This window comes from Vipera ursinii (assembly GCF_947247035.1).
Source record: "Vipera ursinii genome assembly, chromosome: 7".
NCBI lineage: Eukaryota > Metazoa > Chordata > Lepidosauria > Squamata > Viperidae > Vipera > Vipera ursinii.
Genome location: NC_139521.1, coordinates 38,111,075 through 38,125,868, shown reverse-complemented (window position 1 = coordinate 38,125,868; position 14,794 = coordinate 38,111,075). Strand labels below are relative to the sequence as shown.

The 14,794-nt window shown below is 43.6% G+C and overlaps 1 protein-coding gene across 3 annotated transcripts in view; it reads right to left on the bottom strand.

Moving 5' to 3' along the window:
• Positions 1 to 14,794, bottom strand: part of SGCZ (sarcoglycan zeta) — a gene marked incomplete at both ends in the record, with an annotated part of 682,592 nt that overhangs the window by 260,957 nt on the left and 406,841 nt on the right. For all 3 annotated transcript variants that reach the window (XM_083367758.1, XM_083367760.1, XM_083367759.1), the window contains one exon: positions 9,013 to 9,207. In XM_083367758.1, the coding sequence (XP_083223884.1) occupies positions 9,013 to 9,207 (195 nt within the window). The remainder of the gene's footprint in view (positions 1 to 9,012; positions 9,208 to 14,794) is intronic.

Below are 14,794 nucleotides of genomic sequence, written 5' to 3'. Positions count from 1 at the left end.
TCCTCCCTGCGTATGCACACATAAGAAAACCCTTGTCTGGTCTTATCCTTCATTACAAGGATTCTGGAAACTTTTCTTTCAATACCAGATAAAGTGGAACACAGTGAATTTCAGAGGACCAGATTTCTGGATTCAAAATAATCAGCTCATTTTGGCCAAAAGCATCAATTAAAAATTCCTTATGATATGCACTTGTCTCAATGAGTGTCTGTGAGTTTTTTCTGTAGGCAGATGACATGATCAAAGAGCCTATGTTCAAAACAATTATTTTTCAAGAAAAACACTAAAGGGAGTGGTTTATGTATCCATCCCTTCTGGGACATTGGAGCAGTGCTTTTTATTCCCTACCATACATGTTTTGGTTTTCCAAGAAAACTTCATTTGGATAAGTGAGTAGGAAAAAAACAGCTATGACAAAGGTGCTAAAACATATGGAAGAGATAAAAAAAGCTATCTTAAACCAACACTGCTTAGCAACAATTAAGATGCGGAATTAGATTTGGTGTAATGCAAGCACTGTTATTTCTTTAACCGGTCTTTTTTGTTTGTTTTCTGTCTCAGTGTCTGATTCTGAGAAGCAGAAAGCTTTTGTAGCCAAATATGCATTTACATTAGATAGCTACTATTTCTCCTTTTTTAAAAAAAAAATCCACTGAAGGAATATGAACCTGAAAAAAAAATATTTGTAAGGGGCATGAGTACATTAGTATGCAATAGGGCAGACATGTCAAACACAAGGCCCGGGGGCCGGATCTGGCCCGCGAAGTGGTTTCATGTGGCCCGCGAAGCCATCCTGGAAACAGTGAGAGAATGGCCCCCACTGCCTTGGCCCAGAGACCCTCCTTCTGGCAGAGACCCTCAGATCTGTCCCACTCCTGCCCAGGCCCCCTTAGGCACTCTTGATGCGAACGATGTAGAGCTGGCCACGCCCATCCAGTAGGCCATACGCACTCTAGCCATGCTCACCCAGTAGGCCACGCCCACCCTGGCCATACCCACCCGGCCCCCTGAGGGCAACCGCAATGCTGATGCGGCCCTCAATGAAATTGAGTTTGACACCCCTGCAATAGGGCATCACATTGCTGTATAAGTAGGGGTTAATTTTAAATGTTTGCATTTTATAAATATCAGAGGCTGTGAAATAGTTAATTCTCAGTCCTTTTCTCTCCATTCTAATTTAAGTCACTCTCTCCCTTTAATAAATCCCTTAGTGTTTCAAGTGCATTATATGTGTCTAATCCATTTTTGAAAAATAAGTATTATGAGATTTGAAATAGAAGATCTTTAGGATTATCCATGAAAGTCACTATTTAAGTAATGACAGGTTTGGGAAGCTTCATGTGAAAAGGTGGATTTTTGGCAGTAGCTATAAATTACATTAATATTGCATGGTTTTGTAAAGAACAGATTAAAAAACTCAATAAAATATCTAATGCCATAAAATATGTTAGATTTCTGGATCTTTCAAGAGAGATGAATATAACTAGCATTTTCAAACCCACATGTTCGGAATCAGATATGAAATAAACTTCAACTGCTGTAAGAAAATATTTCTGTCTATGCATATTTGTGATAGCAGACCAAAAAAAATTAGAAATTTCCATACTCTTTGAAATACTTAAAAACTGCTAATCAGGTCAAAGGGCTATCTTGTTGAAAATTTTCAGTCAATTAGTAATCACTCAGATACATGTAAGAAACCCAAGCCCAGGACATAAAAACAATTGCCTCTTTTTTGTTTCTCCCTAGCAACAGGAATTAAAGGCAAACTGCCTTTGATTCTGAAGGCAATGTAGAGCCATCTAGTCATTCCCAGCACTATTTTCCTGAAGTTTGTTTAGTCCCTTAAACAAAATAAACTTTAGATATGTGACCATCAGCACAACTAACACAGGAGAATTCCATAGTTCATGCAATGTAAAGAAATACTTTTTTAGAATGTGAATCAATTCATATTTAATTTCACTGGATGTTCCAATACTGTGAAAGAGAGGGGAGACCTTTCCTTTACACTCATTTTCTTAATTTTATATTATTTTAAATTTATCTGTGTTGCTTTCTACTTTACCCATTTTGCTGCAGGTTACAATGTCCATAAAACTCATTTTCCCCCTTAATCTTTAATCACTTTGTCCCATTCTGCTCATCTTCCAATTCTTTTAACAATGCTCAGTCCACAATGATCACCAATGTCTACATTATTATGAGTGGTCAGCCCTTCCAGGTAGGCTAAGTCAGAAAACATAAACTGCTAGACTCCACTGTATTGCAGTCACGTTTAAGAACAGAATCTTGAAAGCCTGCCAGAGTTTCCCCCTGCCTCTTTTATACCAGACGGATCTATCTTCAGTTTTCCATATTCCATTTTTTCCAAGGGCTAAGAGATTGATTATTTTCTCTTTTACCTGCTAATGCCCCTTGTTTATTCTTGCCAATATTTTCATTTTCTTTTGCCTCTATCTCAGTGGCACTATAGAATTTCATAAGAGCTTTACTATCATTGCAATTTCTCATTCCAGGCTAAAACACCATTCCTTTGTTTTCAACTCAGATATATTCCCAAGTGAATCTACAACATAGTATTGTTTTAATGCCCATATCTTTAATGCCCAGCTAAAGGGTTTTCTAATGATATACTATTCCCACCATTTTAAATTGTTATAAGAAAGTTGAAATTTCTGGTTCTTACTCTATATAAGTCATGAATATATTTATATACAACCTTTATGGTCATGGCAAATAAAATTCTTTTCTTCTCATATATCCATGTGACATCAAAATAGGAAAGAATATTTCATATGTTCTAGTCCTTTGCTTCCTTGATATGATGTGGAAAAAGCCTACATTAAATAATGATCTGAAATGTTTTATAGATAGATTCCCCTCCATTCTGAACAGTTACTATCTAGTTTTCAAATCTTCCTTTATGGTGAAGGTTGTTGATGACCTTTTGCAGAGCTAGAAGGGAATGGTGCATCCATCCTTATGGTCCTTGATCATTCAGGGACCTTTGTAGTATACTTCTGCAGGAGTTAGGAGTGGAAGGTACTGTGTTTCACTGTTTTGCCTCTTTCCTCAGTGGTTACTTCTACTCAGTGTGGACAAAGGGAAGAGTTTGGTCCTGAAGCCCCTCACATGTGAGGTGACTCAAGTTCAACACATTTATCTCTCCTGTTTAAATTATACATGAACCTTCTTGGTGAAGTCATTCATCAGTTTGGGGATCAGTATCATCAGTATGCAAATGATGTTCTACATTTCAACATCAGATTGACTGGTACATCTGTTGATCTACTGACCCAAGGTTTAGAAAATGGATAGGGGTTTTTTTCTTGTTATTGTGTCTTGTCCTCACAGTTATGTTTTTAATTTTTCTTTAATTGTAGATTTGATATTTTATAAACTGTCCACTGTCTTTTTGGAGTTGGATGGTATTAAGAAATCTAATAAATAAATAATTATGACCAGGACTTTTTGCCTTTTATCTCCATACTGAAATAGATAGATAAACAGCATTAGTAATAGCAATAGACCTTATATACTGCTCCATAGTATTTTACAGCACTTTCTCAGTGGTATACAAAGTCAGCATATTGCCCCCAACAATCTAGGACCTCATTTTACCAACCACAGAAGGAAGAAAAGCTGAGTCAACCTTGCGCCTGTCAGGACTGAACTCCAGGCTGCGGGCAGTTAGCCTGTAATATTGCAAAATAAATACTGTGCTACCATGGCTCTTGGTGATGATAGATGATAGAGAGACAGAGAGAGAGAGAGAGAGATGATAGATAGGCAGACAGATTATAGACAGATAGGTAGATAGCTAGCTAGGTAGATAGAGATGACAAATGAATGAAAAACATGTAATCATGTCATTTACATCCCATTTTGAATCAAATTATTATTATTATTATTATTATTATTATTATTATTATTATTATTATTATTATTATTATTATTATTATTATTATTATTATTATTATTAATTTTATTTGTATACCGCCCTTCTCCCGAAGGACTCAGGGCGGTGAACAGGGCAGTACATGTTAAAAGACAAAATACAAAAAATAAAAAAGATTAAACAAAATGCCCACAACTCTTACAATAAGTTAAAACACATTAAAAAAGTAAGTTAAAACACATTAATAAAACCCAACCCCATCCCATCAGGCCAGGCCAGCTTGTTCGAAGAGGTAAGTTTTTAGATCGCACCGGAAGGAGCGGAGGTCAGGCGCCATCCGGAGCTCAACCGGAAGATGGTTCCATAAATCCGGCGCGCTCACAGAGAACGCCCTCCCCCTGGGGGCCACCAGTCAGCATTCTTTGACCGGTGGCACCCTGAGGAGGCCCTCTCTGTGGGAGCATACTGGGCGGAGGGAAGTTGACGCCGGCCGCAGGTGCTCCCCAAGGTATTCCAGACCCATGCCATGTAGGGCTTTGTAGGTCATTACCAACACCTTGAATCTCACCCAGAAGACAACTGGAAGCCAATGCAGCTCACGGAGCAGAGGTGTAACATGGGAGTGTCGGGAAACTCCCAACACAATTTATGATGAATGTTAAATATTAAATAATACATATTAATAATTTCATCCTACCAATGCACTTTTTGCAAATTCTTCTTATCACTGAAAAGGAAGCAAGCTCTGGTCATCACCTAGGAGCACACATAACAGACAACTACAATGTTAGTAGCTCCCTTCAGTATCCAGTGTTAACAAACCAGAATCTGAATTTGAATTTTGGGGATAGCAAGAAACAATAATGAAATTGAAATACAACAGCAGTAGAGCAATATGATAAATTTGATTGTTGCTTTCTTGTTTTTTAATATGACTTTTAAAGTATATTCTTTTTCTGTTTCTGCATCTTCCTATCTGGAGAGAGAGAGGGAAAGATGCCGTGTTTTTCTGATGAAGTAACTAAACTTGTAAATACTAGTTTAGATGTCAACTATATCCAATCTAATTTGATTCAGTGTTAAAGTGACAAAGTTAACATTCATCAAATAATTTCTTGAAATTTCATACAAAGTGAACTCAATAAACCTGTTTTTAGTTACAGAGTACATTAGAATTTAAAATGTTATCTGTTAAATTTATTAAAATCTATATGGTATAAGTATTGAAGCCCATGTATATAATTTAAGCAAAAAAGCAGACAACAGACTAAAGACAATGTTTTCCCTCTGCTTGCTAAATTCAGATCACAAGTGTCATTTTTGTTCTGCACATGTATGAAATCTCACTATGCTTCTCACATCTAAATCACACTCATTACAACACTTTAAATATTTAAGCAGAAAGAATGAGAAGGCAGGTAGTGGAGTATGGAATTCACCTTGAAAAAGGAATGCAAGGATGTTTAGTCCTACAAGAGGATGTGGGAAAGAAACTCAGGATTATCCTGTCTCAATTCTTTTTAGAGTAAGAGGTGTGTGTGTGTAAGAGAGAGAGAGAGAGAGAGAGAGAGAGAGAGAGAGAGAGAGAGAGAGAGAGAGAGAGAGAGAGAGAGAGAGGTTCTATATTATACTTTGAACCAGTGGCGTAGCGTGGGTTGTCAGCACCCGGGGCAAGGCAAGTAATTTGCGCCCCCTAACCCGTGGATTTTAGCACTCGAGTCTCTTCCACTAGCTCAGGAATTCTGGGAGTTGAAGTCCATGAGTCATAAAAGAGCCAAGGTTGCCTACCCTTGAGTTAGGTTCAAGGCAAAAAAGGGTCTCTGGAGAAGAGGGAAAATGCTAGTTTAAAACTGAAACAAGGCAACTTTAAGGTGCCTCAGCTGTGATTTAGGATGAGACAAAGAGAGGACATGGCGTTGAAAATGGTTAATGGGACATGTTTGTTCCACTCTTAGTGGATGTCAAGATAAACCCCACGAGAGAATGACCTTACAACAGATGTGAATAGGCTTGGACTACGTTTGTAGATTGAGTGCATACATCACATGGAGTGATGATGGGCTTCATCAAGATTTATGATCCCACAATTGGCTAGTTTTCTCCATCTTGTCCTAAACCCTGGATACCAACCACGGTTTATGGCTTAGCATGTGGTGTGGGGTGACCCAACATGTTAGGCAACAAACAATGACTTCCAACTTACAATGCCTCAGCTTCCCAAGGTTATTCCAAATTGTCCATATTCCAGATTGTTGCCTCCTGCAGATCCACAGTCCAGGCTACCCCCTTCCTCCCCCTTTCCCCTCCCAACCCGGGCTCGCTCGATGTCCTGGATTTCAAGTCCCAGTCATCACCAATTCGTCCAGGGTCAATCAAGGATGAGGGATGCTGTAGTCGAACGTACTGGGAAGTCTCTGCTTACCTGGGAATGAATCTCACGGAACTTGCTTCGGCTACTTCTCAGCACGGAGGGGATTGGACTATAAAGTGACCTTATTAAATTCAACACGGATTCGAGAGTGGGTCTTGTCAATTTCTCGGACCTACCCCCCAAAGGGAAAACTCTGAAGTCCCGTTGACTAGTCAATTTCAGGCAGAGTCCTCTTCCCAACTAGGACTAGGACAAGCGCCGTTCTCTTCCTTCCTTTTCTGGCAGAGATTTCAGGGACTTGGCGCTACCTGGACTTCCGTCCCTCTCCAGTCACCTTCCTCCTCTCCTCAATACCTTCCGGACAAGGTACATTGCCCCCTCCCCCTCCTTACCCCACAATAGAAACCCAGTGAAACCAATTGCCCAAAGATAGCGGCTGTCTCAAAAGTGAACTTCCACGGCCGAGGGGAAGCTCCTCCGAATTCTCAACCTGGGAGCTCCCGTTTGTCTTGGTTAAGAGGAAGTTCAAGATCAGGGGCAGCCGCCGAGTGATTTTGAGAACCGCCCATCCGTTCCTCTTGCTTAAATGGAGGGTGATGGATTGGTTATTTAGATTTAACACCGACGCCTTCATTCAGGCCCCGTGAAGACGGGCGCGACCCGGCGAGTTCACGACTTCAGCAACCGGGTCTTCTGAATCTAAGAGAGATGGGGGGATCTCATCTTTACCTTTACCTCCGGGAAAGGAGATGGGGGCGGGAGCTGGGTCGGGGGGGCGGGCTTGCAGGTTGAGAGCCAAGCGGAGGAGAGCCGCAGTGGGAGAAAGAGAGGGAGGCGAGACGCCGCCAAGCCTCCCCACCCCCACCCGAGAAAGGAGGCGATCCGCAGCCGCAAGAGGACGGGATCCCGCTCTGGCTGGGCGCAGCAAATGCGGTTGCTTTCTATGCTCCGCCCACTCGCTCGCTCCTCCGACCCTCGGCGAAGCAGAATCGTCCCCCTCCGGCGAGCTTAATGGGCGCCCCCCCAGATGTTGCGCCCCGTGCGGCCGGCCCCCCCTGCACCCCCCACACTACGCCACTGCTTTGAACAATAGAGTTCCAATAGTTCTCGTGAGGCATGGGGTTTGTTTCATGATCTACCCTTGAAAGAGTAGACAAGTAATTCTAGCCAAAGTGCCACAGTAATTCCTGTGGTTATTTACGTTTAATGGGAAATATAAATCCTAATCTGCAGTGTTGCATAACGCTAACCCTGTTCTCAATTGCAAGTTCAGTGGGCTCAGTACTGGCTTAAAACAAATACTGTGGTCAAGCTAAGAGGTCAAAAGCATTGACTTTAGGGAATTGTTTCCTTTTTCAATCAAACTCATATGTTTGTGCACCAGAAAGAAGTCTGGGACCTGGACGTCACTGTGAAAAAAAGTAGAGTGCCTTGTAATCTTATATGATTCCCGTGTGTACTGAGATTCTACTAGGAACAGGGAATAAATTAATTTTAAAAGGTAAGATTACACAGACACCTCAATAAGTCTTCCTATTGGCTTTGTGATTTCTTTTTTTAATATTATTTGTTTAATCATAAGTAAAATACAAAACAAAAAACAAACACAATGAAACAAAATAAAAGCATACATTCAACCCTAACAACAACAAAAAGAATAAAATAATGTACAAAAAAGAGGTAAAAGTAATCAAATAAATTTAACATTTAACATGCAGTATCCACCCTGGCTGGGTGCTGGAAAAAAAAGAAAAAGCAGTAAATTCTCCTTCCCTTATACCAGACATGTCAAACACAAGGCCCGGGGGCCAGATCCGGCCCGCGAAGTGGTTTCATGCGGCCCGCAAAGCCATCCTGGAAACAGTGAGGGAACGGCCCCCACTGCCTTGGCCCTGGCCCAGAGACCCTCCTTCTGCCAGAGACCCTCAGATCTTTCCCACTCCTGCCCAGGCTCCCATGGCACCCTTGATGCGAACGATGTAGAGTTGGCCACGCCCACCCAGTAGGCCATACACACTCTAGCCACTCCCACCCAGTAGGCCACGCCCACCTAGGCCACACCCACCCAGCCCCCTGAGGGCAACCGCAATGCTGATGCGGCCCTCAATGAAATTGAGTTTGACACCCCTGCCTTATACTATATACAGTATATGCCATTCCTTTGTTAATCTGAGCAGTAGGCATTATGCTTTTTATTAGCTCTTCTTCTGGTAATCAAAGTAGTCTGGAGAACCTTTCCAGAGCCATCAACTTTTTGGTAACACTTAGTGAGGCCAGGAGGGACTGCCATTAATCCAGGCCAATCACTTGGCTTGATCTTTTCCTCTTTGTTCCCTTTTTTGGGGGGGGTCAATTCCTACATTCCAGCCAGAATTGTCATTGCTGAAAGTTCAGAAATAGCTGTCTTAATATTTTCTTACAAACTACAAGAATTAATAATAGATACTTATTGGAGCTAGATGAACATAGCATCTATTAGCAATGATGAGCCAGATCGCTCCAGGAATAAAAGTACTATGTTCTATATTCAGAATTAGAATCAATTGGGTTTTCTGTACTTAATAATTAAAAGTGATGAACATTCAGCTAACAACAGACAAAGGATACTTTATACCACCATTGTTTTACTCCCCAAACCCTCAAAGCTGTTTGAAAACTAAAATATAATACTAAATAATCACAAGAAATCCCTTTAACATTTATAAACCACATACCCTCCATTCCAAAAAGTGCTACTTACCACTGTGAAATTCATTACTTTCAGGATCCATATTGTCATGGCTAAATTAACGATCATGGTAACCAATAGCAAGAGGACAAAGAAGTATAAGCACCTCTTTCGCCAGCCATAAATCCCTACTGGATAAAGTTGAGGATTTTCTGTTCTTGGCAGACTGTTTTGCTGTGTTGCTAGTATATACTGTTCCCGTGTCATCTATTAGAAACAACAAGAAGAATGCAAAGCATTAAATGTTTATCTGAATAATTAAAATATTCTTAGTTGTTTGTTTTTTTTAACTAAGGAAAAGAAAAAAAACACACCTCTTTTTTGTTTTCTGAGAAAATGATTTTTTACACTGTTAGAAGAATTTATTTGGTCCAATTTACTCAGCTGGGTCAAACATATAGTACAAAATAAACACCAATGTGCTGCTAAAAGTAGAGTTTATTCTTTCAACCATGTACAATTGTTGAAGGTAGTCTACTTCATTAGGGGTTTACCAATAGAGGTATATATAATGACAAGCAAGCTTTGATGTTTAGATATGCAGATTGAGGAGTTCCTGCTCTGGGCTTTGATCATTTAGATGTGTATTGAGTATTGCCCTAAGGATGGGTGAGGTCTGGGAAGGAAGATCCTCCCTAGGTGTAGATTATTATGATGGGATCTGGCATCTTCCCTTATCTTGAGGAAGCCAGTGAGGTGCTAATCTAAGCACTAGGATTGTATGCTTATTCAGCAGTTCAGCAAGCTACAAAGGGGGAGTGGGGCAAATGAAAGGCTTTTAACTTTTTTTCTATGTAAATTCTAACAACACACAAAGCAAAGCTAAAAGAAACTAAGATAACAAATGTGATTTTTGTGTGTGACAAAGACATGCATTTCCAGAAAGTGAGCAGATCCACAGAACTGATGTCCACATCTTGATGTCTATACAGTTTCATTATTTCTCACAACCTAGCACATCATAAGTACCTGTTGTAACTTACATAGATGATCCTGTCCCTTCTTGCTGTTCTTCTCCCTCCCTTCATACTACTATCCACTCAATGCTTTATCTGAATGGGAATATGCCATACCTCTCAGGTCTAGAAATAAAATTTCACAATGGCAAAACACAGTCCACCTTTAAAGTTGAGCTTGACTCCTGTTACTCCATGGAAAGATCCAGTTGGTTTTAAAAGCAAAAATATGGAAGTGGTTAGTCACTTCCTTTTTTTTTAGCATGCCTAGAATCCTGGAATTTCCTGATATTTTCACATCTAAATATCAGCCAGGTCAGTTCCTGTTGTTGCTGTTGTTTTTATATCGACCTAGATCAAGTCATTTACCTACAGCAGGGGTCTTCAGACTTGCCCCTTTTATGACTTGTGAACTTCGACTCCCAGAATTCCTCAGCCAGGCACACTGGCTGAGGAATTCTGGGAGTTGAAGTCCACAAGTCATAAAAGGGACGTTTGAAGACCCCTGACCTACAGCTTACATGAATCACTGCTGCAGTGTGAGAAACAGACTTGAGAGGTGCAACTACTGCTTTGTTTAGTAGTCTTCTCAAACACTTTTAAATCATGGAAGAGAAAGGAAATGCTGGCAATGCTGCAGATGGGGTGGAAGAGAAATACCACATATGCTATGAAGTAGGTAAGCACAGCAAGAGGGGGGAGGTAAGAGGAAGAGAAAAGAAGAGGTGAATCATGCAAGAGGTGGGCATACAGCTCCGAGACACTTCAATTCCCTAGTATTGCTACTGTATGACATTTAAAAATAAATAATTCAAAATTTTAAACCCAATCATTATATCTTGCAATTTACAACAGTGTAATTAACTCACTTCACAGTAAATAACTGCTGTCAGAGAACATAAACTACAACAAAAATCTTGCAAGGTCCCAACTTTAAGAATTCAGTTTCTTAGCCATAGAAGAGGGCACAAGTAATTGTTACAGTTCAGCCTGAAAGATAATGGGTCAGCTAACAAGTCTCCCTTAATATTGGTTGAGGCAAAACCGGTCAATAGGCAACTAACCTTTCATGAATGTGAAAAGGTTTGAAATAGGAATGTAATTGGACAGAATCCAGAGCACAGCTCCAATGTCAATTTGCAAAGTAATTCATATTTGTAGATGCAAACATTCACAACAGACTCCTTGTTATAAAATATATTTACTCAACCAAAGAACAGAAATGATCATTTCACATTTTGAAGTCATTAATTCTGAAGTTATTTAAACAAATGAGACAACTTTGAAATGAAGGATTTGAGAATTACATGCAATGTTGAAATACAATTTTTACAAAACACAGCTCCTGCAAGCCTGATCCTATTATCTGGCAGTGAGGTCACAAATTGCTTTGGATTATAGTAAATGCTTTTCTGTCAGAACAACCTTGTTAAAATTTCCATGTGCATTAATACAATTTTATCTCTCAGGGATTCCTCCAGTGCACTAACTAGTGGATGATTTTCCATGGCTTAAAATAGGGAATCCATGACTACCAACAATGAAAAAATTGTTTGGTCCATATTTTTAATTGTACTGATCTTATTTCAACTTTCAAGAACTATCTAAGGATCAGGACACGATTATCCTTCAGATTATACAATTTTCCAAGTATTGCTATACAGCTTTTGCCTTAAAAATAATTTAGAAACAGTGTTTTACTATATTATTCATATATCCCCAAGGAATTAGCTCATTTGCTTTTCATTCACAAAATGAAGGAAAATATGATGGATGTCAAGCCCGTCCTTGACAAAATCACACTCGGTCAGCTGTGGTACGGCCAGCTGCCTTGCCCTGTGACGCCGTCATGACCGCCACTACCATCGCCCACTGGGATGGATCGGCTGGGGCATGCCTGTCCAGGTGGTGTATTGCATGGCTCAGAAACACAGCTGGACAGTCAGGATGCCCGTCGTAGGTCATTGGTAGAGGCGGTGGGCCCCAACCCATGCCTGCATCCCAAAACCCCAACTGGGGCATTGGGCCTCTCGCAACAGGCCCCTGGTACCGTGGGTCGACTGCCTGCCAACCGAGGGCACCGGCTGGCAGTGCTGTTTGCTGGGTGGAGCTGCCATCTGCTGTTGCCAAAACATCTGGGCCTCTCTGGGTCAGTGATACAGCCGGGGCCTGCGGAACAGGAGCAGCCCCTTGGGACACACCTTGGGACACACCTTGGCCAGGTGGTCCCTGGAATCGTGGACTGGCCAGTCGGAAACGAGGTGGGCCTGAACGCATAGGCAGGGTTCCATCATGTGACCATCGTCCAGTGTCGTGTTCCGGCTCAATGGGGGACCATGGCCAGGGTTCCCCGAACCTGTCCTTCAACACATCCAACGTGTAGCTCCCTGGCACCGTGGAGTAGCTCCATTCTTCACCATCCTCGTCTGTCATCCACCACTCCCTCCACTCTGACAATGGGCCTCTCGGCCATGTTCATTGTTCTTGGCCGGGGTCTGCACAACCCAGAACAGGGCTTAGCCACCACTCCCCACTATGGGTCTGGTCCCCTGTTGCCTGGGTTCCACTTCCAGTGGCCATGGGGAGAGGGTTCCGGACTTTGGGCCTCACAACAGGGGGGGCTCTGCCAGCTCCACCACGTCCAGGGGTGTTGCAGCACCAGCCGGCTCCCCTCCATCAGCCGCTGGAACAGCCCCCTGCATCCCCTCTGCCATGTCAGCACCCAACCAAAAGGCAGGACCGGTACACAACAGCAGGAAAACAAAGAAAAGGAGCAACGCTGACTTACTGTCAAGCCCGTCCTTGACGAAATCACACTCGGTCAGCCGTGGAACGGGTAACAATGAAGAAACGTTTATTCACACACTCCAAAGCAAGGAAAAAAAAACAGTGTTGGGAGCCACACACTCCCAACACAGTAGCTAAGTCCTTGATTGGACCCTCTTTGCTTTTAAACTGCCAGAGGCTGCTGGGAAAAGCTACAAAACTGTAAGTTAAGGAGAAATGGGTGGAGGGGCACAGTAGCTAAGTCCTTGATTGGACCCTTTTTCGTCACCCCTCTTGACCCACACCCGGTAATATGCCTCCCACAAGTCTAACCGAGTAAATACTCACTCCTTTGCCAGACGGGCCAACTGTTCTGAACCAGCCCTCTTCTGGCCTTGTAGTAAGGCAAACCCCTATTCAGAAAGAAGAGACTGGAGACCGTCCAAGGCTAAAAGGCATCTGCCAAGATTTAATTACGCAGTTAACAAAAACACAAGAGCTTGTCTTCTCAAGCGGAAAAGTTGCTTTCAGCAACCAGCCCCTCCCCAAACACTCCTTTTATAGAGAGCTCAGGGCGTGGTCTCCCTGTGCCTCCTCCCGAGGAGTCCCACAGCCTTTCTTTGTTTGTTCCTGCTCGACTGCCTCCTGCGTCGGGCGTCCTTGAACAGGGCCAGCTGTGGGTCATCTTCCTCCGCACTCTCGGGCTCACGCAGCTGAGAAGAGGTCCCCGGCTGAGGGCTCTGCAAAGCCTCCAAACTATCATCAGCCGGTTCGTTTCCCTCCCCCTCATCTGAGTCATCCGATACATCGGAGCCGGCTGTCGGACCCACAGGCTGGCCCTGAGTCACAACACTATCCCGCACCGCAGGGCCCTTCCCCCGGGTCTGCCAATCCGGATGCGGTCGGGATGGGAACTGTTCGTGAAAAGCAGTCACCAACGCAGGGGCATGAATGGCGGTCGCGTCTTCCCATGTGAAGTCCTCCGGCCCGTACCCTTTCCACTCGATCAGGTACTGGAAGCGACCTTTCAGCCAGCGGGAATCCCTGATGCTGGCGACCTCGTACTCGGGGGTGCTGTCGCCATCACGAGGTCCTGATGGGGGAGGTTCCGCTTGGTGAAGTGGACAAGCCGGTTGTTCGGGGACCAACAAGGACCGATGGAAGACGGGGTGCACGCGCAGGGAACGTGGCAGAGTTAAACGATAGGCAACCGGGTTGATGACGGCCTCGACTGGGAACGGTCCAAGGTAATGGTGGTCCAGCTTCCTCGCCGGCCGAGTGGATGGTAGGTTTCTGGTGGACAGCCAGACCCGATCCCCCACCGATAATGGAGGCGTATCCCTTCTCGACCGATCGGCGAACCTCTTGTAGTCGGCCTTGGCCTTCTCCAGCTGCCGTCGCACCAACCGATGGATCGCCTGTAATTCCGCCATGAATTCGTTCGCTGCCGGCTCCGGTGAGTCCACGGGAGAAAGGGGGAAAAACCTGGGGTGATAACCCACGTTGGCCAAGAATGGTGTCATCTGCGTGGAGGTGTGCTGCGAGTTGTTAAAGGCAAACTCGGCTATGGCCAAATAGTCCACCCAATTGTCCTGCTGCAGGTTAACATAGCAGCGCAGATACAGCTCTAAGATGCCGATGACCTTCTCGGTACCCCCGTCGGTCTGAGGATGATGCGCGGACGAGAGGCAAACCTTAATGTCCAACGCCCGCATCAACTCCTGCCAGAAGCGGGCTGTAAACTGGGCCCCCCTATCGGAGACGACCCTATCGGGAAGGCCGTGCAGCCGGAACACCTGTTGGATGAACATGCGACTAGTGGCGCGAGCTGACGGTAAGCCGCGACAGGGGATGAAGTGCGCCATCTTGGTCAACATGTCCACCACCACAAACACTGTCGTGAAGCCGGAGGATGGGGGTAGATCTGTCAGAAAGTCCATGGACACAGCCCCCCAGGGTCTCTTGGGCGTTGGCAAAGGCTGCAGTAAACCAGGCGGGGCCCCTGTCGCTGACTTGGCCTGCCTGCATGGGACGCAGGAGGTGACATAAGACTGGACATCGTGTCGGACTCG